Source organism: Melanostigma gelatinosum, assembly GCF_949748355.1.
Source record: "Melanostigma gelatinosum genome assembly, chromosome: 6".
Classification (NCBI taxonomy): Eukaryota; Metazoa; Chordata; class Actinopteri; order Perciformes; family Zoarcidae; genus Melanostigma; species Melanostigma gelatinosum.
The window spans coordinates 6,648,666-6,676,239 of record NC_136639.1 but is presented as its reverse complement, the minus strand read 5'-3'; the positions used below and the strand labels follow the sequence as shown (position 1 = coordinate 6,676,239).

General features: G+C 41.5%; 1 protein-coding gene across 1 annotated transcript in view; it reads left to right on the top strand.

The window, feature by feature from the left end:
- Positions 1 to 27,574, top strand: part of LOC306778629 (transmembrane protein 132C) — a gene marked incomplete at both ends in the record, with an annotated part of 187,461 nt that overhangs the window by 81,880 nt on the left and 78,007 nt on the right. Inside the window, one exon of the mRNA XM_079270234.1 lies at positions 23,581 to 23,721. Within this exon, the coding sequence (XP_079126360.1) occupies positions 23,581 to 23,721 (141 nt within the window). The remainder of the gene's footprint in view (positions 1 to 23,580; positions 23,722 to 27,574) is intronic.

Below are 27,574 nucleotides of genomic sequence, written 5' to 3'. Positions count from 1 at the left end.
CTGCAAACCCGTTTTACTCAACCAATGTACTTCATTTAATCAGTGTACAGCTTTCTGTCAATGCATTGGATGTTGATTATTTTATTGTCTGTTCCTGTTCGTTTCTGTATTTATCATCAACGTTATTGGAAGGCGGTGTGGCCGTGAGGGGCAGTTAGTCGTTGAACTTGAACTAAAATCTCATTTAGAGCAGATGCTTTCCATTGCTGAGGTATGAATTCACGGCTGACTCCATGATTGACCACCCTGGTTCGTGTTTGCTCGTTTATCAGTGCTAATTTGCCCGGCTAATCTCCCCATTAAGCTCAGTGAGAGCATTAGCCGAGCAAATTAGCACTGATGAATGGGCTATTATTCATGGAAAAATCTCCACTTCCATTCGCCTGTTTCATTTTTTTTAAGTTTCCTTTCTCCCTCTTTATTTTCAGCTCTTCGTTTTTGTCTTCCCTAACCTCTTGTTCTGTAGGACCTACTGCACAGCTTGCTTGCTCTGTTATTTGTTTGTAATAATGTTTAAGACAGTTTCACTATGTATATGAAACAGAAAATCTATACACTGTATAGATTAAAGAAAATTGTTCCAAGAATCAGGATGAATACATGAAGAGGCGAAAGAGAAACCATTGCCACCAGTTTGGGCCATGTGTAGGACTTATACATATAGAATTATAACTGGATCTTTAACACCTTTGTTGGTTGAGCTGCTTGTTGGAAAAACAAAGGAATCACCAATGTCCTACCACCCTTTCTTCTCCCAGTAAAACCTCTCGATTCTAATCTTAACAGGACTTAAAAAATATTGCAGTTGACACACGTACACGCACACACACACACACACACACACGCACACGCACACAATGTGAGTCTTTCAAAGTAATGTGTGGAATGTTGTTTGATCCCCTCCTTGTTCTTTGCTTCAGAAGGTATAATCTCAATTATGTTTCATATTCCAATCCCTATAGAGGAAAGCCACATGCACACACACGCACACACACACACACACACACACACCGTGCGTGTAAATGTCCCTGTACCTCAAGAACATGCAAATGGCACTCAGCCATGTTGAGTATACAGAACAACAAAAGCCTATATATATATGCATGCGTGTGTGAATGGTGGCTTCTCTGTATGAACATTGCCCAGAGCTCCTGGCCCTACAGAATCATTTGTCTGCAAATATCTAAATCCCTTCGGGAAAGAGAGAAAGAAGAGAACATTGTGAGATAAAAAAGAGTGGGTGCACAACATGTAAGAGAGGAACAGAAAAGGGAAGCTAAAAAGTGAAAGCAGTATCCATCTCCTTTATTTCTCCAGCTATACTACATCTGTTCCTGATTGTTGGTCTTCCCTTCTCCCTTCGTCTTATTATCACTTTGCCCACCTCATTTTTCCTAATTTATTTGTCGACTCTCTCTCACTCGCTCTCTCTTGCTCCACCATTTCTCCTAATTAGCGTTTATGATGTGTGCTGTACAGTCAGCTAATTAATTAAAGTAATCATCTTGTGATTAGTTGCAGCACATCCTCGTGGAAGGACTCATCTTTATACCCATGGAACACGATCCACAAAGATGTGTTACACACACACACACACACGGACACACATATAGACACTTGGCACACAAACTGCGCTTTGAGGTCTGTGGAGACATAATTCACAGTCTTCTGTCTGAGACTTGAATGGACAAATGTGCTTGACTTTTAATGGTTCCTATTGTGTTATCTTTCCTTCAAATTGTTTGGAAGTTTAAAAAAGTGGCAATTTGAGACATTTAAAGGGTCAATTCACCCAAAAGCCAGAAGCCCTATATTTTCCCCTTACCTCCAGGGGTATCTATCCATGCACATAGTTTTGGTATGGTTCCGTTTACAGTGATGTCTGTGGATTGTTTTACCCCAAAAATGGTGCATATGATTTAATTAAAAGCTACAGGACAGCTACTTAAAAGCCATTGATTTTAAACTGTTCAGTTATCGTCTGTGTCCAAGATCAAGGATACGTTTTTTTCAAATCAACATGGATGAGAAGTCCTTAATGTGCCTCAAAACAATGGACGTGGTTATATCTTTGATTCCATGAGAACTGGCAAACTCCATCTGCTGTTGAGGATTATGTGATATAGTTTTGTCCACATGGACATGTCTCCTAAACCACTTCAGTCCATTGTGGAATTAAAGACGTTACTTTTACTCCATGCTTTCCCCCCCCCCCCCCTTGCAGTAGTGGTGAGTTGAATTACATGAAAAGTGACATCTTTTTTTATCAAGTGTTAAGCACACAAGTTAAGATATTTAGAAATAACTATCTGCAGATTAAAAAATAAAAAAAATGGATAAACGATAAATGTATGAAAGACCTTTGACAATTGGTGCCACTGTTCTGTGTAGCATTGGAAGTAGTAGTACATTTTGGTTTTAGTTTCACCTCATGTATATTTCAGAGCAAACAGCATTATGGGGAGCCACAAACAGCGACCATCATGGCCATGATTTGCAATTACAGGACATTGATGAATGATAAAACATAGAAGTAGCACAATTGTTATCAATAAAAAAAGCAGAGCAATATCTAGCTGCAGTCATCTTACATTGGCCACCAATAAGCCACCAGTAGCCAGACCAAGTAAGGCTGCAGCAGAAAACAAAGTATGGAATTTAGAAACAATGCATTTCAATGCTAATGAATTCCCCTTTTCATTTGGAAGAGTTGGATTCGGTTATTTCTTCTTTCAAAAGCTACATGGTCTCCCTTTCATTCCACATGTGCAAACATACAGTACATTTTAGTCCATTCCAACATTCTTAGTCTCACACGTAAAAATGAACTAATACGATATGTAGTATGCTGTTGCCACTTTTGTAAAACCAAGAACAGAAATTACTGAGCAGTGTGTGTAGGTGTGTGTGTAGGTGTGTGTGTGTGTGTGTGTGTATCAGACAGAGATTAAGATATAAAGGAAGAGAGAGCGAGAGAAACAGAAGTGAGGGACAGAGAGACAGTAATGAGCACTCCAGTGGAGAGTGATAAGAGAGACAGAGGGAGAGTTGGTCTGCATAATGAGTCCTCCAGCATGGAGGTGGCATGTGGTCGGGATGGAGCGAAAGAGAGAGGGAGGGAGGGAGGGAGGGAGGGATGAACGAACGGGCTATTCCAGTGGAGAGTAGAGAAAGCAACTGCGGCAGATTAGATCACAGAGAATGGTCTGTAATGAGTTTTGCAGGGGACAGCTAAGGTAGAAGACATGGAGGGAGACAAAATGATGCAAACTTCAATACTTTCAAAGGCATTGAAATGACTCGGAGACAAAAAATAGAACAATGTAGGATTAGAGTAATAAAGTCATTAATTAATTAAAAGCCACTTGTTTTTTGAGCCTTATTTTGGTCATGCTGTTTTATTTGTATGTTAGGCTGTAATTACAGCGGGTTTCACAAAGCTACCCAGCTCTTCCTTTATACCAAAACAAACTACTGTGAGCATGAAATGCTTCACAGGCACCACAGAATATTCTTAATAAAGATCCCCTGATAGCAGCAGCCAGATGTTAAAGCTTAAATGAACAGTGAACAGAGTGAACAATTGCTGTGTTTATTCGAGAAACGCAACATCAAAATGGTCATTGCTGTATATCATACTGCTGATCATTACTCGTGTTTGTTTCATTAGCAGTATAAATAATAACAACCAACAGAAACTATTTGTATTTGAAAATCTCTGACTCATGACGCCTCGTGGTAATGCATAAAAAGAGATACAGCATGCACTAATCTAGTGGCTTCTAAACTGTTTTTGTCTGAAAATGTTTGAATTAATTTTGCCTATTTTTTAGATTTAATTGCATTTTTTAACTTGGGAGTTGCAGAAACTGGACTTTTCAATAATGTATCAGCACTTTTAGCTGTTTTGATTTTCCTGCTCTCTTACTAACTTGTTACAAACTCTCAAATAGCAGCAGATGCATTAAGCTTTTTACAGCTGACTCAGGTGTGTCCTGTGCAGTAGCTGGACGTTTTATTGGTTTAAGGTGCAACGTGACAACAATTACACTAAATTGTCTGAGCTACTCAACAATCTTTGCTCGTGCCCCCTGGTAACTGACAATGAAGAAACTGACAATGAATGTGCTCAAAGAAACCAATGGCCTGCACTAAATCTCACCAGGATTATCTTAATATTTAGGGGCTTTAGTTAACCGTCTTGTTTAACAACCACAGTGCTTGAATCACACTGAAGTCATATGTCATTTTAGCAGTTTTACAAATAACAGATTCAGAAGTTTAGACCATTTAAAAAAAGATCTCCAACTGATAGCGAGGTAACTCTTCAGAGTGTTGCTGTAGCTGTCAGGCTTAGGAGGTTTGTGAAAAGGTTTAGTTGCAATACACTGATTGTGTTATTCTATAACGGCCTGCTATGTTAATACTTACCAGGAACAAATGTCAGACTTCTCTAATAGTTTCCACTTTGTACTCACATTGCAGTAGAGGCAAAGCTTTGGGGTTGTTTTTGAGTGTAAACAGGACGGACTTCCAGGACACCTGTCAGTACTGCGTATGTGTGACTGATGTGTGATTGACAGCAAACATACACAAACACAAACTCACTTCCACACACAGCCCCACACTCTTCTTTTTCACATGCAATGTCAGTGTCAACAGATAGATGAGGCTAAGCCGCCAGGATCCCAGTGGTGCTTTAAGAATTAAACAATAGGGTACGATGCCATAACCTGCTACGTGAGTGTGTGTGTGTGTGTGTGTGTGTGTGTGTGTTTGTTCCCAGAAGCTGTCATAGTATGAGCAGTAGTGGGTGGCATGAGTGGAGACCCGTCGCCAAAATATCTACGGATACTGATGGGCTCCAATGGTTAGGATAGGAGGAGAGAAAGCAAAACAACAACAAAAAGAATTATACACTGCATGCATATGCATGCACGCACACACATTTAGAATATGTAGACATAATTACCCAGCCTCCTCTTCGCTCCTCCTCCACTCATAGAGGGAAGCACAGAGGAAGGAATTTAGAAGTAGTGGGATCAGCATGCTGATGGACAGAAAAGCAGCAGATAAAGTGGGATACACACAAACGCACACACCCATATGCGTGTTTAGTCAGCCATCCTGCAGATGCACACATGCAGCGAGCCAGACAGATGGACTGCTGTCCAGTCATCAGCTTCCCAGCCAACCCGTCAGTCAGTTTGTCAGCCATGCAGTCATCCAAACAAACAATCTATCCATCCATCTCACCAGTCAACCAGGCAGCTATCTAACAAACCCGTTCAACCAGTTAGACACATAGTCAGAGATACAGGCAGCCATGTTGGTAGATATTCCTACAGCCATAATCAAACAACCAGGAGACACAGAGGGTATAAAGCAGGGGTCCCGCTAATCAGAGAAGTTCTCTCACATGACGTTCTCCAAAAAGAGAAACGTGTTCAGAGAGAATATCATTTGTAAGAAAGAATGAACACACTCTTCTATGTTAATTCTTACCCCAGGCAGGTAAAACAGCACGTCTCATATGTTCAGAAACCGTAACTATTAGTAAAAGCGGCAAATGAAGCGCACTACGAGGCAAAGCACGACTGCTTTGAACAAACGTACCCACTCACATCTGAAATGAAGACAGAAAATAAACATAAGAGCCCAAAATGATCAGAATCCAAAACAGTCATTCACTGTCCAATGATGTTACCAGAGAGAATAGAGCTGAACAAGTGGGTTAATAACCACAGATAAAGTCCATGCTCACTGATTTCTCTTTTTAGATGACAAAAATGTAATATTGTGGCTTCTTTTATTGACATAACTTCACACCTGAATGAAGTGAATTTAAAGCTGCAGGACAATTCAGTGAAATTCATTTTTCTAAAATGAATTACTTTATTTGAATGCACAGTTTTGAAAAGCTTTCTGTTATGTCAGTTATTCTTTAATATTTATAATCCAGCCAGTTCAATCTGAAAACTGAGAACAATAATTTGTTGAAATATAATTGATGTGCACTTTATTTGATTTGACAGTTGTTACACAGAGACATTGTTACTACTATTAGGCTTCTTGAATATATATATATATATATATATATATATATATATATATATATATATATATATATATATATATATATATATATATATATATATATATATATATACATGGCACTAAATAGAGCAAGTTAGATATTATTGTAATGTTTCGGACCTTTGCCCCGAGGAGATTTTCTCAATCTGGACCTTTTGGAAGTTTAGTTGAATTCCCCTGCCATAAAGGATTACAGGGATTTTGCAACAGGGACATGAAAGGGATGAGAGTGACACCTATAGCGTTCTATGTGGAGTTACATAAGAGCCTCAGACTGATGAGAGATGGAGGTAGGTGCTGTAGAGGAAGCACAACGAGGGTGTTCGATAGAAACATGGGGAAGGAAGTAAGAAGAGGATGAGCGGAAAGAGTAGGCGTTCTTTATAGGAATTCAATGTAAGAAGTTGATGCCGATAGAAGTCAAGAAGTCAAGAAATTTTGTCCCACTTCTCTTACAATGGGAGTCAAGCTGGTAAGGATCTCTTTACTCTTTTTATTCAGAGGATGGATTACAGCGACCAATGACTCTTCAGCCCAGGGTGTCACGGCTTCCGATACTGACGCACAAGACAGTCTTTAGCATCTGAATGAGACTCACTGGGCTTTTTAAGTAACTCCAATGTAAACCCATCCATGGCAACATTAGAATCTCAGAGCAACTGCTCTGGAAGTCAGGTGATGCAGGATAACAAGCACCAAAGTCCATGTAGGGAGGAGGACTGGACCCAATGGATGGGTCAAACACTGACGGAACTTTCTTCCAGGAGGCAGTTGTCCGTGTCCAGTGTGAAACCGAAAGTCAGCGTTGACTTATTTTAAGTTTTTTCCATATGTGACAGGTTGGGAATAAGAACGGTCACCCTTCCAGCGTCAGTTTTACAAGTGTCAGCGTGTCAATATACACTTGTTATGCACATAGTGCCTTTTTAAAAGGTTAGGTTGAGCTCGACTGACTCACGACTCACGTGACTCGCAACTCAAGTGAGTCATGTGACTGTTGACTCTCGTGACGATGAGACAAAAAGTCAACTTTACTTTAAGTTGTTATAGGGTCATAGGGATGTCAGACGCTGAAGGAGCACTGACCAAGCTGCGTTATTTGACACATTGATCGGGAGAACGTGTTGCTCTATCCATACAACTGTATTCTGCATGTCTGTAAACAGCGGCTTAAACAAATGTGAACCTATCCTTTCAGTCTGAGGTCCTTGTTCATGCTCGCAAGTCTCAGAATCCAGTGTTGCTGGTAATCAATTACTACACTTTAATCTTCTGCAAAATACAGCCAGAATGAAGCACATGTCTTGTGTTTCTAAAGCAACCAAACAAAACAAAAAAGATTATTCTACAACTCTCCCTGCTTTCTCTTTGCTGTACCTTTTTTTTGCTGTGCTACTCTTCTGCTGCTCTTTCTCACTTCTCTCCCCACCAGAAATCTCTGCTGTTGACAGGGGAGAGGGGAGGAGAAGAGGAGGATAAGACCAGGCTCTATCCATCATGGCAAAGCGAGGGGGTGGCGAAGGGGAGTGAGTGAGTCTGCTGATTGAGGACCACTGACTGAAGCAGGGAACAAAACAGACAGGAGATAGGTTGAGGCCGCTTGACATGCAGTTTGTGAACAGTGAAGGCTCTCTGGTGACTGATAAAGGTTCAGCAGTGGCTTTTTGGAAGTGATTTGTATATTTCTGGTGAGGCGTGCAGGCACCCATGTTCTATCATTTCCTCTGAACACAACTATTTCCCAAACTTTAACCAACTGTTGTTAAACTCACGCCTATCGTGGGCTGTGACTCCTTGAGCAAGACGCCGATACCTCATTGTTTATGATGGTTGAGCCACTGCCTTGCATGGTAGCTCTGCCACCATCAGTGTGTGTGTGTGTGTGTGTGTGTGTGTGTGTGTGTGTGTGTGTGTGTGTGTGTGTGTGTAAATAAGTGAATGGCAAATTGTAAACTGCTTTGGATAAAAGCATGATGTAAATGCAGCCTATTTATTATTCCATGATCATAATCCTAAAGGCCAGTTTACAATATCAGTTTTTGCAATCATAACCTTTTTCTCCTTTGGTACAGTTTTACATGATGTTTTGTAATGCCGTCACTTCATTACGTTGACATTTTAAACTTTACATGAATTGCTTTCTAAAGTTAATATTTCCAAATGAAGAGGCTACTCGTTGTGGTTGTGAGTGGCCAGCAGTCAGGAAAACGCAGAAAGCTGAGTATGAGGTTTTTATTATTCATGAAAACAGATATTATCCAAGTTCAATTTTGTTGCTGTTTGGACTGATGGTAAATCCAAGTTTTATCTTTTGTGCACCCAGTCAAACGTGAACTCACGGGGATAAAAGTGGACAGTTATAATTGGCAATTGTGACACCCTTGTTTTATTGAAAGCACATGTGATGTGGCCTCGGTCTTGACGTTTGTCTTACTCTGGACATTTTTAGACCCTGGATCAAACGCTGACCGTGTTACTTTGCCTTAAATACATGTTTCCCTCAACTTTATCCACTCAACAAAATAGCTGAGCAAATACTTCAGCGGCACTCTCTTTCACACTTATTTACCTCCAAACATCCTCACCTGGGAGATGCTCAGTACAACATTCGTCCTCTGCTACTTTGCAGCTGGCAGACCTGGTGCCTCAGCACCACAGTTAAGGAGAAGAGACATGTTTGACTTAGTTTCACTCACTTTCCTCTGCACAGATTGTCCTCCGTAGAGTCATCAAGAGCATGTGACCCTCCGGCAAGCCGCTCAGTTCGCTCACCATTAGGCTTCCACCGCCTCCATTTGTCATTTTGATGTTAACTCCATATTACAGTGTCGACGAGTCAGCCATGGCAAATAAATTCAGAGAGTTCATTGAATGAGCTCCTTAAAGTCTACACTGGATGTTTTTGTTGAATGAGTTCCAAAGAGTTGACTCTCGAAGCGGAAACAAGCTTTCCGGTGGCGGCGACGCGTTGAATTAGTGGACTTAGCCAGGAGACAGGAGAGGAGAGAGGCGGAGCTGTTATCACACTGCAGCACCTGGACCAAAGACAGACAGGACGGGACAGAGACGTCTGTCAAACACACAAACACACTGAGGCTGAGACACACACACCAAGCAGTATAACACACACCAATACTGTGTGAATTGTTGATTCACTTTGCTTCCGCTCTTAAAGGTCATTGTGTCTGTCCTGTCATATCCTTTTCTCTCTTAATTCATCTCTGTGTCACTTCTCCTCTCCCTGTCTTCTTCTGTCTTCCCTTCCCTATAATTTCTTCCTGTTTGTCATACAGCATGTTACTCCTCCTAATTTGGTGCCTTGTCTTTTCTCTCTGAGTCTTGACGTTATTGACGAGGCTATTTTGCTTGTGTCGACATGATGTGTGACACGTAACAGAGTTGTCTAATTATTATCATATTACTAAAGCACATTAAGACATTAAAGCACAGCGTTTATAGCAAATGTAGCGAACTCGCTGTTCACCGATCGCCTAGCTGGTGAGCACCGGCTGGTTAACGTCACCTTAGCGTTCCTATTGGTGGTCTGAAGGGACGTAGTTCTTTGAAGATCTCCCCGGTGGGCAGTTCCTCTCAGGAAGTCCCTAGAGCAGTTTGCTCCAAAACACCCAATGATTTCGAGTGACTCATGTTTAATCACGCAATAATTATGTCCTAATCGTACATGCAGCACCAACTAAAATGCAATTGTCGGTTAGCAGAGAGGCCTGATAGATTGAATAGAGTGTACACAGGGTTGACATATTTCAAACAATTACAATTAAATCTGAAATGCACTTTTTATTTCAAGTGCACTAAAAACCTTAAACTTCCCTTTTGCCTTTGTAAATGGAATGTAATTCTTATATATCACACATACAGCGACTTGAAGGTCTTGTTTGCGCCTCGTTGTGATCCCCATTTCTCCGTGTTGTTTTCCATCTCATTGTCATTCCTCGTGGCAATCCTTTTCTCTGTCTTTACCTCAAAATTCATGCTATTCTTCTGCCAGCCTCCACATTCTTAGATCCCTTCTCTCTTTCAAGTGACTAAATTACACACACACACACACACACACACACACACACACACACATGCATGCACTAAGAATTCCTAGTATCAAAGAAGCCATTATGAAAAGCACAATCCCGGCCGCGCGCGCGCGTGCGCGCGTGCGTGCGCGCGTGCGTGCGTGCGTGCGTGCGTGCGTGCGTGTGTGTAAGTGCGTAAGCGTGATTCTGCGTATCATGAGTGTTACTGAAGCACAGAAGAAGATAAAGCGTTTTTTAAAGTGTGCCTCTGCGGAGGTTTTTTAATTGCGATGACATTAATGGAACCCCGAGGTGCTGCATCTCTACCGCAGCGGGTGACTGTTTTAACCTTTTAGCTCTGCTTAAGATTAGCAACACAACATTAGCATTCTCAACTGTCTGGCCCCTCTCACATTTTATCCGCTAAGTGTTTCTTGTGAAGGTTGAGAGTTTTCAGATGGCGCTGAAATAGTCTCACTCGCAATCTGTCATCTTTATGTGCCACTTTAACCTGTAAGATGGTCTGACTCTCTAATCAAGCCTCGACTTTGCTTGGCCAACAACTACTAGCAGTAGTAAGTGCAGAAATGGACTTACATATTTGTAAAACTACTGCTGTATTTGGGTCAATAACCGGCTTTGACTGTTTGCAAAACTTCAAGTTTCAAGTTTCAAACTTCAAGCAAAACTTCAAGTTCAAGATCTGAGATTAAAAAGTACAAAGTGACTCAAAGCACATTCTCCTTTTCACGGGAGAACGTGGCTTTGGTTTTCTGGCAATGAGGTTCCTGAATGCATTGCTTGTTGGTGGTGAACATATTGAATGTTGAAGTGCTCCTAAACAAAGAAACAATGGGAGTTTCCAAAGCGCTTCCGGTTTTTCAACGTTGTCCCCACATGGAGGTTGTGTTGCAAGTCGTTTTGTCGATAGAAATATCGATTTTTTTATTTTTATAAATGCAGCAGTTCCGTTTCCTAAGCTCTGCTGGCCATATCAGAACACCAGCAGAATACATGGGCACAGTCAGGAGGACTTGTACTAACTTACTTCCTTACTGTGATCAAAGTTAACCATGAAAACAGGACAGGAGAAAGAAACAACAGGATTTTTTGGCTGGACTAGATTGACTGAAATTTTCAATTTGTCAAAAGGTTTGACTAAAATTGAATACTTATGGTTTTTAGTTAATAAGATGAGACTGGTCAACTAAAACGTGACTAAAGGAACAGGATGACTAAATATGATGAAACTAACTAAACTACGGACATTTCACTTCCTCTGTAGTCACTTCTTGTAAATTTTTAATAAAATTCAGCTCCCCAACCAGACTCAAAACCGACCGTTTTCTTTGTATGTGCACAGATGTGTGTGTCAAAGTGTCCTGACAGCTCACAGACCAACTGAGACCAAAACAACCTCGCATATACCCGAAGCGCCTTCATCCACTTCACCTGGTACTGTTGATGTTTGTGTGAATGTGTGAGTTGTCTGCTTGACAAACTGATATGACGTGCACTGTTGTTCCATTCACTCCCAGAAACACACCTCAGACTCCGGTGACTGTCCTCTTATCGTAGAGTCTCTGCTCCCAGCTGTGATTGCTGAGCAAACTTGTTGTTTGCCGGTTTTGTTGACATGTTTATTTGTTTGTTCTGTCGGTCTGCTGGTACCCTGGTGACCATCGTTGCATCGTTTGCTCCATGGAGCCCAATGAGACCTGTGTTTTCTTGCAGTGCAAATGTTTGTGTCTTGGTGTATGTGCAAGTGCAAGCTAGCCAGTCAGAATAGAATAGTGTGTGTTTGTGTGTGATTTGTAGACTTGAACTCCAGTGGGATGCTTTGGTTGATAAATACCAATCAAATCACACACACATTCTCCCATTGCCATCCCTGTACTTTTGGATCTCTTCCTCTCATAACAAATGAAAGGCTGAAGTCTTGGACTCTTACATTGTTATCTCTCCGTCCAAATGAGCCGCGTAGAGCTTTATTGCACTTTTGAGGAAGCAGTACTCTCCCTCATGGAGCCTTATATTGGTCGAGCTTTTCCTCAAAAATGAGTGAATATGTTCATTATCGCAGCTGTGACTCCCTGAAGTTCCTCTTGATGACAGCGGCACAATCCTCTCTGGTAAGTTTTACTCACAGAATGATGTGAAAACAAATCTACGTTACAAAGAAAATAGGCAACAACTTTTTCGGGGAAATGTTGTGTTTTGCAATAATAACATATCTGGCAACATTTAATATAAGTGCAATTATCTTATTAGACGTTTGTATAGCTTAATCCATTGTTACAAACATTAAGCCGGGCACAGCTGCTGTTCTGTTCCACTTATTCCAGCCAAATATGGCCACACTGCTTTTCACCACCAGTTTATCCCAGCAGGTTACCCTGAAGTGTTTCCAAATAACCTTAATCTGAGTTAAGAAAGTGCAAGGCATTCTAACAAATAATACAATTGTATCAGCAGCACACTAACTGCCATCCCCCTCCTCTTGTTACAAAAAAGAAATCCAAATAGTCCTGATACTGGAAAACAACACAAACAAACAAACCAAATCAGATTAATTAAGTACCAAGTGAATTTCAAGGGATTTCCTTTCATTCTGGTCAGATTTATCAAATGTAATGGTAAAAGTCTTCCTTTAGCGTCGCACTCTCTGCCTGCTGAAAGTGATCTGTGGTTGCTACACTGCTAATCTGGGACCTTAGCGCAGAGAGCTAGCGCCGAGCTACTACCACAGCCAACAACCCACCACCATTGTCTGTGTCTTTGTTTACAGAGAAATATGTCGTTCTAATCCCATATGTGGTGGGAAGTAGAGTGGGCAGGTTTGATTCCATGTGTGAGGGTTTTTATTTGAAAGGGATCCGGTAACCAAACATCAAGCTGTGCAGATTACATTATCGGCGTCCTGCTTAGAAATGTGTACGGAGGTAGCAGTTGTAAAAGTCCCACGCTTTGCTGCATGCGTGCTGGACTGCTACACATTGGCTGCATCCAATGCGAGGACAGATTGAGAGTACAAAGAGAGGGTCGGTAGCAGCTTGGCGTTTGGTAATACGATAAGTGCTTTGTGTGACAGCTGTGAAACATCCAAGGAAGAATGACTACCTGCGCTAATGTCGGACTGACAAAGTGTGACGACTCAGACTTTTATGAAGGTACATCAAGAGTAATCATTTATTTACACTTATGCAGCCCATTCACAGCTTGGTGTCAATGACTTGTTGATCTGCCCCTGTTGAGTTTTCATTGTCATGGCAGCGCCCCAAAGTCACATTTCATTTTGAAGTGAATCAGCAAAGTTTTTAACTTGTGCATTCATACTCATTTTGCAATGGTTTCTTTAAAACCTTCAATATACAATATATTTGGAGGTTGTCCCTACCGTAAACAGACTTCACCTGAGATATGCTCTTTATTACATGTAGATCTTCGCCTTCATCTCCATATCTCTCCATCCATCCATTTATTCATTCATTTATCCATTTTCTTTTCTGTTAAAAGTCGTGTGAGGCTGTGACCAATGCCACAATGCACTGGGTGAGTACTTCAGTCTATCACAGAGCTAACACATCACCTAGGCAATGATTCTGAGTCATCCAACGTCCATGTCTTTGTGGAAAGAAAGCAGAGCACATGGAGGGAATCCATACATGTGTGGGCCAACAGATGTCAATCCCTCTCAGAATGGCCGCAGGCAAATCTGAAATCTCAGCATCAACACCATTCACTGAGTTCACTCTGTGTTCACAACCTTTTTAACAAGTTTGACGGAAAAATATGTGACTTGTTGGCAGCCCTCAACCTGACTGGCACTTCATTCAGTATAATCTGGTCAAACTGTCACAGAATGCATAAGGAACACATATTTCAATGCTTCACTGTAACTCCAATTAATTTATAACTTTCGGCATGGTCAGTGGTTTTTATCTTACTCCTCCACAGCTGTGTTTGACAGCTGCCTCGGGACAATTGTCAGGAGTTACTGTACTTAAGCTGCATTAGCTTCCACAACTTTCACAGGACAGCAAACCATCATCTTAATGGTCATACTCCTCACCATCATTATATCCACGACTCTCTTTGCACAATACTGTGTCCTGGGCCGTGCAGCTCACATGCTGCATACAGCATGATGACTATGGAGCTGGTATTATACATTGGAATTAAGGAATGAATGAATCGTGTCACCCTTTGGTGACCAAGTAATTCCAAGAGCAGTGGCAAATAAAACATTAAAGTATCAGTCAGAAAATGAGTTCTGAAGTCTGAAGTCTCAACAGCTGGCTAGATGATTGTAATTTTTACTGACGATCAAGCAGGACAAACTCCAGCAGATTATGGTCTTTCGTACCATGCAGGACAGATGTAGGATGGATGCACGCGTAGGGGCTTCTATAATGGCTACCGCTGCAGGGCTGGTGGTGCAGAGGCCTGTTCAGTGGTGCAAAACAAAGACAAGGTCTGGAGCAGAAGGCAACTGATGGCATTTCTCTTCACTCATTCATAATTAACACACAAGCGGGGCCAACATATGTGAACATCGGCGTGTAGAAGTCCCCATACATTGAGCAAAGAGGCCTGCAGTGTAAGGGAATACACATGTCTACTTCATGTATCGTACGCTGAATCAAACAAACACAGACACTCGCACACGCATCATGTTTTCCAGCAGCTTTCGTCATTATTACAACAGTCATTCAGCAGTGGACTTATATAACTGGGGAGCCAGCTGCTCAGGGAGCAAGAGTGTCTGTGGAGAGGGACAGCAGTTGCAGTGTGTGTGTGTGTGTGTGTGTGTGTGGGTGTGTGTGTGTGTGTGTGTGCGTGTGCGTGTGTGTGTGTGGTCATGTCGGGGGGTGCTCGCTCACTCCTAATAAGAAAAGCTAAATTTAGTTGTTATCAAAGACAGAATCAGAAATACAAACTGAAAATATGATTTTGCAAATAAAATTGTAAACCTTTATGTAGGTGTCACTTACAGAGGTTAAGTTTGATCGCAGTCTGCAGTGAACAGCTGAAAATAATGAGATTTTGATAATACAGCTTGCTGTAGTCATGCCTTGAAGAGAGAAATAAATAAAAGCAAAACGAGTCTGGGTGAGAAAATGTTTGGGGAGACAGGGTCAACGTGGGTCGGCTACTCTTCAGTGAGAACTGGAGGTGATATTTGAACTGTCAGTTGTAATATCTGTCAGTTGTAATATCTGTCAACAGTAGTATGCTATCATTAGCCTCAAGTGCTAGAATGTTTACCATTGCATGGCAACACCATTAGCTCGGCCGAACTTCGACACCAAACAAGGACCCAGACCAGATTTGTTCTCTGAATGAGTGAGTGAATCGGGGATAATTCAGCCCTGAACTCATGTCTTTTGAGGACGCTGAAGCCTGTTTCCATTAAACTTTTGCTTTAATCGGTACAACCATTCTTACACACATGGTAAACAAGATTACAACTTTTATTATATATCTTCTCCATAGATATTACAGCATTTCATACCTCTACAGCAGCGGTTCCCAAACTTTTTAGGCCGCGCACCCCCTTCTACATCCCGACCGGGTTCGCGCACCCCCCCCCCCCCTTAATAAAAAAAAATAAAAAAAGAAGCAACAGAGCCTTTTAAGCCTTCATAGCCGCATAACAATCGGACCAATGAGTGAACAGTTTGCTCGCGCGTGGCATTTGTTTACAAGATTTAGTCCGCTGTTAAATGTTGCAGTGTGAACACAAACCGAACAAAGGAGCAACTGCAACAAAGCAAACGAACTGAAGGTGTGAAAACGCCCTGAAACACTGCAACAAAGTTTCAATAACTTTCAGTGACACAAGGCGTCACTTTTAAAGAGCAATACGGATGCGAGCACACACGCACAGGCTCAGAGGCAGATTATCACATTTAATTTACAATTAATGACCGACTAATGTAGCCAGGATGTCTTCGGACAAAGCATCGATGCGGTGCGACACAGTGTTGTTGGACACCGGGATCATGTCCAACTTTTTTGCTTCTTTCTCCCCAATCATACATTCCACCATCTCTCTGGCAGCTGGCAAGCTCACGTCTTCGGCGATTGTGTGCGGTAGCCCCTTTCTCGCTATTCTGTGACCAGATATGAAGCCCGTAGTGCGTCATTTATAGACCCAACACATGAATGAGACTCCAGTTGTTTTTGGCTGTTTTGTAACTCCTCCAATTTCGATATTAAAATATGTAAGGGGCTTTTGACTTGCACTGGCATGCTTGGTGTTCAGGTGGCGACGTAAATAAGAGCTTCAGACTGTTAGCCAGAACCTCACTGCACACCACGCACTGTGGCTTTGGGGAATCTGCGTTGCCAATCCAAGTGAAGCCCAGACACAGATACTTTTCATCATATTTCCTCTTTTTTTCCCAGTCTGCGCCGTCTCATCTTCCTCTGACTCTGGCTCGATTTCTTCTCCCGGTCTCTCCCCAATAACGCACCTCTCCGTTCCCCTCGCCTCCGATTCCTCTCTCTCTCTCTGTCCCTCTCCTCTTTTACGACTGATAGCTTCAGATGTCCCACCTGACAGTTTTTAAATTAAAATTACATTATTTTTTTTATATTTAATATTATTACATCATCAGACCGCCATTACACTTTTCCTCTCGCGCACCCCCTAGAGGCAGCTCGCGCGCACCCCACTTTGGGAATCCCTGCTCTACAGTAATGGTTTGTATCGGTTTAGTTGCAACTACTAGGCTAGGGAGAGAGTGATGTCGTGGTTAAAAGAAAACAATGTGAGACAAACTGTGGTCTCCTGTGTCAACTCCACCTGCTTTTATGCTACATGACCTTCTCCCTAAGAACCTTTGTGGCGTCATGCTATTCGGCCTTTGTTCCACACTGACGAGAGTTATAATTCACATGTCAGCTAGCTGTCCTTGCTCGGTGAACGTAAACAGGTCTGTAATAAGGCATTTTAACACACAACAAAGCTGTTTTTTTGAGGACAGTCTCAACCAAGATAATGGAATAAAAAAGTAGTGTATTTTGAATGCCAATCATCAGTTAAGTGCAGCTGCTATAGAAAGAGGCCTCAGGCAAGTTTTTTGTGTTTGTGTTCGAGGAGAAAATGGGCGTGATAGAGAATGTTTACTGGAAGAAATAAATATGAGAGGGAAAGACAGCTTCATACAAGATAGAGATGAAAAGCCAATGTAAAAGTGGGCATGAGGACAAAAAATGAAAGACAGGATGAAACGACAACAAAGGAAGTGAATAAGAAGATGCATCCAAAGTAAAATAACAGAAAAAAAGATTCTGGGTAGACGGACACAACAGATGTTCTCACAGTGAGACACAGTTGACCTGTGACCAACATAACGGGGCTCTTATATCCTTCTTTCAAATGTCTAACAGCAGTTTGTAATGACTTTCCAAATTTACAGCTTCCCATCTGTCTCACACTGTATCTTGAAAAACATCCCCACCTGTTCATTCTAACAATTTGAAAGCCTTGCCTTCCAGTCTGTCCATCACTCCCATCTTCAAAAAATACATACACTCAAGGTCTTAGTGAAGTAAATCGCCATAATTGCAAGATGTTTTAAGTATTACAAAAAGTCTTTAAAAAGAAAAAGACATCTGCTCCCACGAGGCAACACATCAGCAACATGAACACAAAACAATCTCGATCACAAAAGTATGAATTATGCTTTTCTTCATACAGCTGTATGCACCTTTTATCATCCGTAATTGTATCTGTTTTGAAGAGTTCACATTGTGAACTTAATATCTAAAAAGACTTTTAATATTTTGTAAAGTGAAAGTCATTCCAACAGGATTAACCTTTCACAACATGTCTCTGGCGAGCCAAGAGTTATGCATCACAGGACGAGAACTTCTTGTCATAGCAGCAATGTTGCAACTTGTTAAGACCTCGTTAGAAACCCTTTCTCGACTTTTCAATTTGTTGACAGCTTGTCACTTGTAGGGAAAGTAACCCTGTCTCTTCTCAGTGTTACGATCACAACAACAGATTGTTGTTGCCTCTCAAAAAGCAGGAAAAACACAAAACAAGATTTTAATGATTTGACAGTTGACTCATTTAAATGCCGCTCGTGTCCAATGACAGCAGCTTCTCCAGAATGTGTTGAGAAAATATGCAGGTGTTTTTTGTTGTTGTTGTTGAACATCTGTCTGCACTTCGAATAACTCGCTGCCGTTTTCCTTATCGTTGCTCGTGCGGTTTCCTCAAGTCATGAATTATCAACGATGGTCGTGGTTTACCCAACAGCAACCTTGCCCCACCTTTTAAAAGACGAATATCTTTCATTAGAAATCATATTTTCCTCATTGTTATCCCATTATGGAATGTTGCCGAATATCAGAATTAAACAATCATCTTAACGTGCAGATGTTGACGGCAAACTTTGGCTTCTACACCAGCAGGAATCAGCAGGAAAGGTTTGCTCTCTGAGTCCTGTACCTTCAGATGACAGTTTAAATGTGTTGTACTGTCAGAATTTGGCCCTAAACTGTTGTACTTACACTTAAGACACTTGCTGGTTCGGTTTGGATGCAGATTAAGCTGCACTTCAACGGTGCATCTTACAGTATCCTTCCAACCTGTCTTTCCCCAAAACATCTGTTCCAACAACAACTTCAGACAAACAATATGTCTTCTTCTACTTTTGTCTCTCAGACACATCTGCTGCTGTGCGTGCAGCAACGTTTTCTGACACGTAGCGTATGGCGGGTCTGCTCTTTTGTTTTGAGAAGAATACCTTTTGAGTTTACATTTATGTTTCAGGCATTTTGCCACATTTTTCCACTTTCATCCAGAGCGACTTGGCAATGAATGAAACTGAAGAATGAGGTTTAATTTCTTGAACTTTACAGGAAACTAACTGAGTGCAAAGCTCAGAGCTGTGGATCACTGTGAACCGCAAATAATGGAGGGAACAGGAAAAAGGATTGTTTAGAAGAACTAGTTTTATTTGTATAATTGCATTGCCATTGATACCATAGCTCTCTTATATTTTGAACTTGGTAGTTGGAGAGAAGGGAGGTTGAAAAACATCTTACAAATTGAGTGTTTGAAGAACCACAGGCCCTGAGACCATGGGCACTTAATGCTTGTATCTGCTTTCATTGATCTCTATAAATAGAGTTCACACAGTCGCAACAGATAAAAGAAGGTTTGTGAACTCTTTTTATAGAGATCAATCAAGGACATAGTTTCGCCGAGTGTAAATCTTTTCTTCTATCACCGATGCTCCTCACACACAGTCATACATGACCTTGTGTCGGTGCTGATAGGGCTCCTGTGTAAGAGCGAGATAGCGTGTGGGTGTGTAATGGTGATTATGATTAGATGTACTCTGTGTGTAAACCAGAGGCAGATACAACATACATGTAGCGTCTCTTACCGGAGTCATCCAGCAGCTAAGAATTCAGCAAAATCAGAATTTTCTAAGTACGTGCAAAAGTGAGGTAAAGAGACCCTCTTGGGCATATATGAAATGACTCCCAAAATAAAAGAAAAAGAAAAATAGACATCATCACAATGACAGAACAATTTAAACCTACAGTTGTGGTTTAAAAGGAGCAAAGGCACACTTTATTGCAGTGTAGCATATTGCCTCTTCCCTCTGCATACTCTTTATTTTTCCACTTGGAAAACTAGTGTTGAAGTGCCGATAAACAAGGCACCGCTCCAGAAAAGGAGAAGAAAATAAAATCAATGTTAATGCTCTGTGAGCTACCTCATGGCCAACAGGAGCAGACTGTGGCTGTGAATGTGTGTAATGTGTGAGTGTCATCCAGGGAACGAGGGAGGAATAGATGGCCAGTTAATGTTCCTGCTGTAAATAAAGTTTTAAGTGTATTACACTGAAATTCTTGCTTTGACAACATCATAGATTTATAAAATAGTTCAGGCACTTCTTGAATTCAGAGGAAAATAAGATGGCGAAAACTGACAGCTTTGTAAAGCTCCTGTTTGTTTCATCAGCGAGATACTTTACAATTTACAGTATCTCTGCTGTGTCAAAAGAATAAGCTTACCATAATGTACTGTAATAATTAAAACATAACAGTATTTTACTGGCAGCAGTTTCATCAGCAAGATACTGTACACCAGGGGTCACTAATAGGATCCGGACCCAGACGCCGTTGTATCTGGATAATTGAGAATTATTACATTTTAATGGAGCGCTTATATTGTAACCGGCGCAGCTTTTTCAGCCTTTACAGAACCAGAGTCTTCAACTAAGAATGGACCGACTCGTATAGGTGAGTTCTTCACACGGGCAGTTTAAAACCAGGATGTCTCATATGTTCAGAGACTGCGGCGATTATTAAAAGCATTAATGTGAAGCGCCACTACGAGACAAAGCACAACTCTCTTTATATGGTTAGGTCACTCTTAGAATGCCATTGTAATTGTACATCACAACTTGTTATGTCTTGAGGTTTATCACACAGAATGTGTTGCAGATTAGAACAGAATCATTGACCTGAAACATAAAACAAATGGAGAGAGAGAGAGAGAGAGAGAGAGAAAACAGACAGATAGAGAAAGAAAGACACAGACACTTGTCAGGCTTTGTTGCTGTATCTGACAGAAGCAGCTTAGGGACGCAGCCTTGTCCATCATTCTGCTTGTTGACAGACATGCACACACACACACACACACAAGCACACAACAGTCCTGACGGATGCAACATGGGAAAACTGTTGCTGTATTTTCTTCTTACATATGTGAGTGTCTGTGTGTGTGCGTGTGTGTGTGTGTGTGTGTGTGTCTGGGGGGGGGGTTCATTTGGACAGAACGTGGATGGAAACTGACTGTTTGGGGGAGGCATACAACAATGAGATGGTAATTCTAGTTATGTTGACTGAAACTGACTGAAACAAAGGGAAAATGTCCTCAAATACTTACAACTAAATAGGTCATCTAGTATAGAAAGATTGTTGCTATGATTAAAGCACCATTGACTTGGCCACACTTTCGTATACATGTTTGACATATGCCCTACAAAAAGCAACACCATTTGAAATTCCGCAGATTCAACATTCACTCTTCTTCTCCTCCTGAGGGAAATATCTGCTCCACCATGTTCACCAGTACGCGGTTTGATGCTGGGCAAGTGGGCGCACAGTGGGTTTATCAGAGCTCTCAGAGTCAAGTGATAATTCTCTTGAGGTTCATTGCAACGACCAACTCCTGTCACATTAAGCACAGGAGGTCATGTGTCAGTGAAAGGCAAGGTGTATAAAGCGTTTCATGACATGTTGTACTGTGACAGTCTCATATTTGCTGCATGTCATTCTTTCGTCAACCCTGATCTGATTTAAACATCCTACAATTCCTCACAGAAAATAGCTATTTCTCTGCCTGCTTTGACAGATTTGTTGCAGTGTTTGTTTGCTTGTCACCCTTCAGATAACATGTCAGTTGTCATCAAAATGTTGACTGACAGGCCTCTACTTTCTGTATTAGTGGTGGCTTTGGGCGAATGTTGCAATTTTACGCCTGCCACAGTTTTGGCCTCCAGTTGTAGTGTAGGACTGCATCTCTAAATGTGCATCTCAAAATTTCCTTTGAAGTGGATTATCTTACATTCTGGGTTGGTTGAGGAGGATGACAAAGTGAATGGGAGACAGAGGGAGAAGAAGGTGAGGTAGGGAGATAGAGGACACAGAAGGAGAGGATACAGAGGAAGAAACACAGGAAGCAGAACAATTTCTAAGTTTTTTGAAAATATTATTATTTTATGTAAAATGCAGCTGTTGAATTATAAAAGAGGGGGACCGCACATTATTTTTATGCTGCTTTGCTTCTCACACACACACGGTACTTTTCTTGGGAACATGAGCACCCACAAGACTTTTACAACTTCTCACTTCCTTTTCCCCTGTTTTTCCAAACCGCAGCACATAAACAACACATAATCCTTTAAAAGACCAAGACACAATTGTTCAGAGTCAAACAGAAAAATAAAGTGAGTTTTCAAGTTTTCACAAGAGGGCCAAAAAGCATCTTGTTTACACACACAGGTGCATCTATACATACATACTCACAAACATATGTACAGAAAGCACGTCAAGGGACGGGCATGGCATATTTGCTGGCAGTTTTTGGCAAGACATGAAGCGAGACAAACACAAGAAAGTATTAATGAGAAAGGAGACAGAAGAGGATTTGCTTCCCTTCTGTATGGAGGAAAAAGTTGAGTCTGTGTTGGTATTTGTTGTTTGCCAAAGACTATTGTAAGTGTGTTAATAAGAAAAGCAGTAAACAAGCTTGCGTGCATTTGTGCGCATGCCTATGAAGTGTGTTAATAAAATGAGAGAGGGTCTTGTCAAAGTGATAAATAGAACAAAACACACCGGGACAGATTAGAGAAAGAGGGAGACAAAGAAAATAAAGAGATTAACCATAGGATGCCTTGAGATTGAAGGGTAGAGGAGGTGCAGAGGGGGGGGGATGAAGGAAGGTGTATGGAAGGAAGAGAGGGAGGAAGGCAGGGAAGGAAATCACAGAGGGATGGATGAAAGGCAGAAGAAAAGCTTTCGGAGGACGTGAGGAAAAGAGATGAAAGAGGAGACCTGGTAAGGAAAATAAAGGAGAGGGAGTGGCGAGGGAATGGTGAGGTAGGAGGAATAGAAACAAAGAGGACATCTGGACGGGAAGGATAGAGAAGATGGGTAAGAAGGGAAGGGGTATGGCGTCTAACAGAAAGCCGAAACAAATATGGAAGTGTAGGGAGAGTTGGAGTCGAGAGAAATGGAGGAAGAAATCATCCAGTTTCATGGAAAACCTGCATTGAAAAAAAGGGGCACCGATGAATGTTCTTAATCTAATTGAATGGAGAAGAAAGTCAAGTGGAGAAGGGAGAGGATTAGGGATGGCAACCCGTGAGGGACAGTTAGGAGGTTTGATGTACATGTTTACTAAGGAAAGGAATAAAGCGAAGGTGAGAAAAAAATGAGTATTTGAAGAGGACAAAGGAAAAGAGAGCAAAGTGAACAGAACAAACAATAAATTATATGAACAGCAAAGTCACATTTTGTGTATTAGATATAATATCCAGCACAGCATACATCCAATTCACCACGCAGCACTTACTTACTAAAATGTTAACTTTCATAAGAGATTCTCCTGTCACTCCGTTGTCTTCTGCCACCAAAAAATACCGTGGGAGGCAACACCATGCTGGGTGAATCATTTTAAAAAGACATTTTATACAAAGAGTATGGCACATATCAGGGATTAAAGAAAATCAGCGAGGAAATCGGGCCGGGGAAATTCCAAGCGAACCGAATTCAATGTTTAGCAAATTCCCCCCGACTGTCAGTCACTGTGACAACTCTCCTTTTTTTGTGTGTTTGTGATGTGCCTGTGTGAACTTTAGATTAACCTGGCTTTCTCTTCTCACTCTCTTCGTTTTCTCTCTTCATCTCTCTGCAGGGTGTGGTTCCAGTCAGGCATTAACTTCCTGGCTGTGAAACCCAGCAACCTCGTCGCGTGGGAGATCAAACAGGAAATGGCACCGGGAAGCAGTTCGTTGGCGGTGATGTGTCAGAGGAGGGTGTCCTCCACAGCAGAGAGGTAGGGCTGAAGCTCGCATATCTACTCCTGTTCATTCAACAGCTTCCTCCGCCAGCCACCTGTACTGTACACACACCATGAGTATGTACTACACATACACAGTGGGCTAAAAAGCAGCAGTGGAAAGCACGGACCCGTGTGTCACACTCAATTTGCCCTTAACTTGGTAATTGCTCTGCCCTGGTTGGTTATGTTCGTGTTGTATGTGGATTTGCGCTTGTGAGTTTAGTTTGTGTCGGGAGGGTAAAAGCAGCTAATGTGTCGGGTGACCCAGTGCATGGGTAAAAGGTTGTCATCTCATTGATACAAAAAAAAACAAAGACGGATGAAATACGATAAGTCTGGGTGAGACTTAAAAAAGAAACACAAGGTGGTGAGATAAATGTTTCACTTAAAGAAGGTAAAATCAAGATGGCAAACAGAGACTGAGGTTAACTGGTAGCAGAGAAATAGTGATTCAAAGTGCACAAGGCAACAGTGCAAACACAACACAATGCACGTGTAACACACAACACAATGTACGTGTAACACACAACACAATGCACGTGTAACAGGTCGGGGGATTGAAGTACATGAAGTGAAATAGCCTTGATCCAGGAGATACCAGTGGTTTGACTCACACACAAGCTCCAAGGACAACTGTCAACAAATGTATTCCTACTCTGTGATCAACACATGTACAGTGGGGATGAATAGTTATTGTGAATTTACTAACACCTTTGAGGGAGAGGCGTATACCCTTTTTGTTCTTGTGCATTTTTTAAATGTTAAACTATTTTTAAAATGGATACAGTAAATGGCATTTTGGAACAACTCTCAGGGAAGTGATTATTAAATATAAGTACATAAGTTGAACTGAACTGTGCTATTTTCAAGTGACTAACCGCTGTCCTGCAGTAATGCTCATAGATTTAGTGAATTGTTTAATAACCTTTTAATACCTTTTAACCTTTTAAAATACTGAATGCTAGATGTACCATGCTGGCTGACAGCTGGAAACTATTTACTCAACTTACTGACCAGTAAACATGGATGAGTTTTGATCCTCTTTTCTTTCTCTCGCTTTTTCACCTCATCTGTCTCTCCATCCATCTCTTCCTTCAACCTTGTGTTGGAGTGACCGAAGTTCCTGCTTCACTGTCCCTCATCACCTTCCTTCTCCCCTCTCTGCTCTCTGCCTCTCCCTCTCTGCTGCTTGAGGACGGTGCTGATGAATGACTTCCTATTGCATGAAACTATTATAACAGGACCCCAGCTCGATGAGCACCACTTAGCTAGCCGTTAGCCACGTCTAGCCTTGACTGATGGACGTCATCGGCACCAACGGGTGACCCAAATCTGGCACTAAGGGAAATAAAACTGATGACACAACAGCTTTAAGCTTTCTAATTATTAAGAGCATGAGACGAAAGTTTCCATCGGATGCTTTCAAGACTTTGGAGCTTGTCTTTGTACGGTATGGTAAAGGATGTACCGTAGTTAGTTTGGACTTTGGAAGGATATCAAAACGCCGTTGGGAGTCGTATCTTTAATTGCTAAGCCCAACCTCCCCTTGTTACCCTGCAACGCATGTCAAGCTTTCCATTCCCCTACAGCACATGCCTCACTGTGCTGTTTGTGGAAGGGCTAAAGAGTCAACTGGTGAACAGAAATGTCCACATTTCTTTAATGAATTGCTGACGGACTCCCCTGGTCCTCTTCAGCATGGCTAGGGGAAACTGAATGTGTCTGATGAATTTTGGGATGTGCCAAACATTGTAGCCTCAAGGCAAGGAAGTTATTGTCCCGGCCTGTTGTCGCTCATCGGGACGCTGTTGTTAAAGGTGTTCAGATGGATGATTCTAAGCGGCTGCTTATTTACATGAGCTTTTTTTTATGTTTTGGGGTTTTTGGGGGGGGTTTTGCCCTGAAGGAAAAACTCATCAAAGTGACGTCAGGGTAAACACAGAAAGTGATGCTTTGGAAACCAGATTATGATATGGCTGTCTCACAAAGACATGTAATGAGAAGCAAACACATTCTTTCACATTTACATCCACTTACAAACATACTCACTCCTGCTGTCTTCAAAGTGATACCGTAAACAAAATAAAGGTGCCTAAAAGCTCAGATTATGAAGCGGCAAGCACAAATATATACAAGTGCACAGGCCTGCACTACAAACAGAACACACACACACACACACACACACAAGCAGCAGGGCTGATACAATGCAATGCCTCTGTGTTACCTCTCTAATGAAACAGCAATGAAGGCTGTAGTTGGGAGTGAAGCTAACACAGGGAAGACACACACACACACACACACACAGTATATACAGATCGTTGCCAGCGTACAACAGGCAAGATCACGGGCTTTTATCAGCGATTGTGTGGGCAGGATGGCTAATTAAAAGAGCTGATCTGTATTAATCTCTAATGAGATATTACTGGTTGAGACATGAAACAGCAAGTGTGGTTTTTTTATGAATGCGTGGGTGGAATGATTGCTTCCTCTGACAATGAATCTTGTGTATTGATTCCTGTTACCTATTGTTGTTCTGTGATATAATATGATGTGACATGATACGGTGTATGCGTATAATAGACTGTGTGGTGAGTGGATGCACGAATTAGAACCGAAGCGTAGGCTTCGCTGTGTGTGTGGGTGTGTTTTTCATGTGGGCCTATGCATGTGTTTATGGCCATGTGTGTCTATGAGGTGGGCGCATGTATATATGCTGTCTCGCATGCATGGTACTTTTGTATACATGTATGTAGGTTGACCAAAAAAGACCAAAAAAGAAACCAGTTTTTGATTATGATGTTAATTGCTGTTCCATCATCACGCATACCAGGGAACTTCATTTTTGTTTCATTAAAGCACCCGTACTTGCCCAGAAGTTTGGATCAGAGCTTCTCAACACTCATTTGTTTCTTTATTGATTTTGATTATACGGTAATTATACATTATTTGGCCATTTCTCACTATTTGGCCATTCTGATATCACTTAGCTGTAATTACACAGCACCCTCACACTGTGTTATTGACACTCTGCTCAGTTCTGCCTCCCTGCCCTTCTGCCGCTGTGTACCCGTGCTCTGAAAAATAAAATACAATGAGACGTTTGGATGTGCATGTGTGTGTCTCCTCTACCTCAGAAAATGCCATTGAAGCGCCCTCGAGCAAGTTATGTCCTTTGGAATTCATTTTGATTATCATTTCAAGTCATTCAATCATCTTTCACTGCATGCTATTTTAGCATCATTTCAATATCATCTTATGATGCAGTATAATCCTGCTATGTTTATTATTTCTAGTTCTAAACGTATTGAAGTTTATACTTTATTCCATCCATAAAAGGGTGTTGCTTATGTAGTAGGTTTGACCTTGTTGAGTTTTCAGTGTTGTTCCTGATACTGTGTCATTATTTTTACAGCCTCTCTGGAGTTTTGTCTGACTTGTAAAATGAGTTTCTCTGATCTTCCCGCTATGTTTACAGCCGTTTTATTACTTTGCATGTTGAATGAATTTAATCCAACAGGAAGTGGAACAGGCTCAGGATCACCTTAGTTTTGTAATATGAGGAAAATGTGCGATGGTTTGAGTGTGGCTGATGATCCCATGGAAACAGTGCTCTATTTCATGATCATGATTAGATGGATTAACACTAATGGGCCTCGTTCGATAGCCAAACTGGGGTAATGCCCTGCTCACACTCCATACAGGGACGGGCTATTTATCTGCTTGTGTGTGTGTTTTTGTGGTTGTGTATGTGTGTGCTTGCGCGTGCTAATTTTCCAAGTTTTTCGTCATCCTGAGCCCTTTACTTGTAGTGGCAGCAACAGAAGCCGTTTAATGATTTTACAGTAAG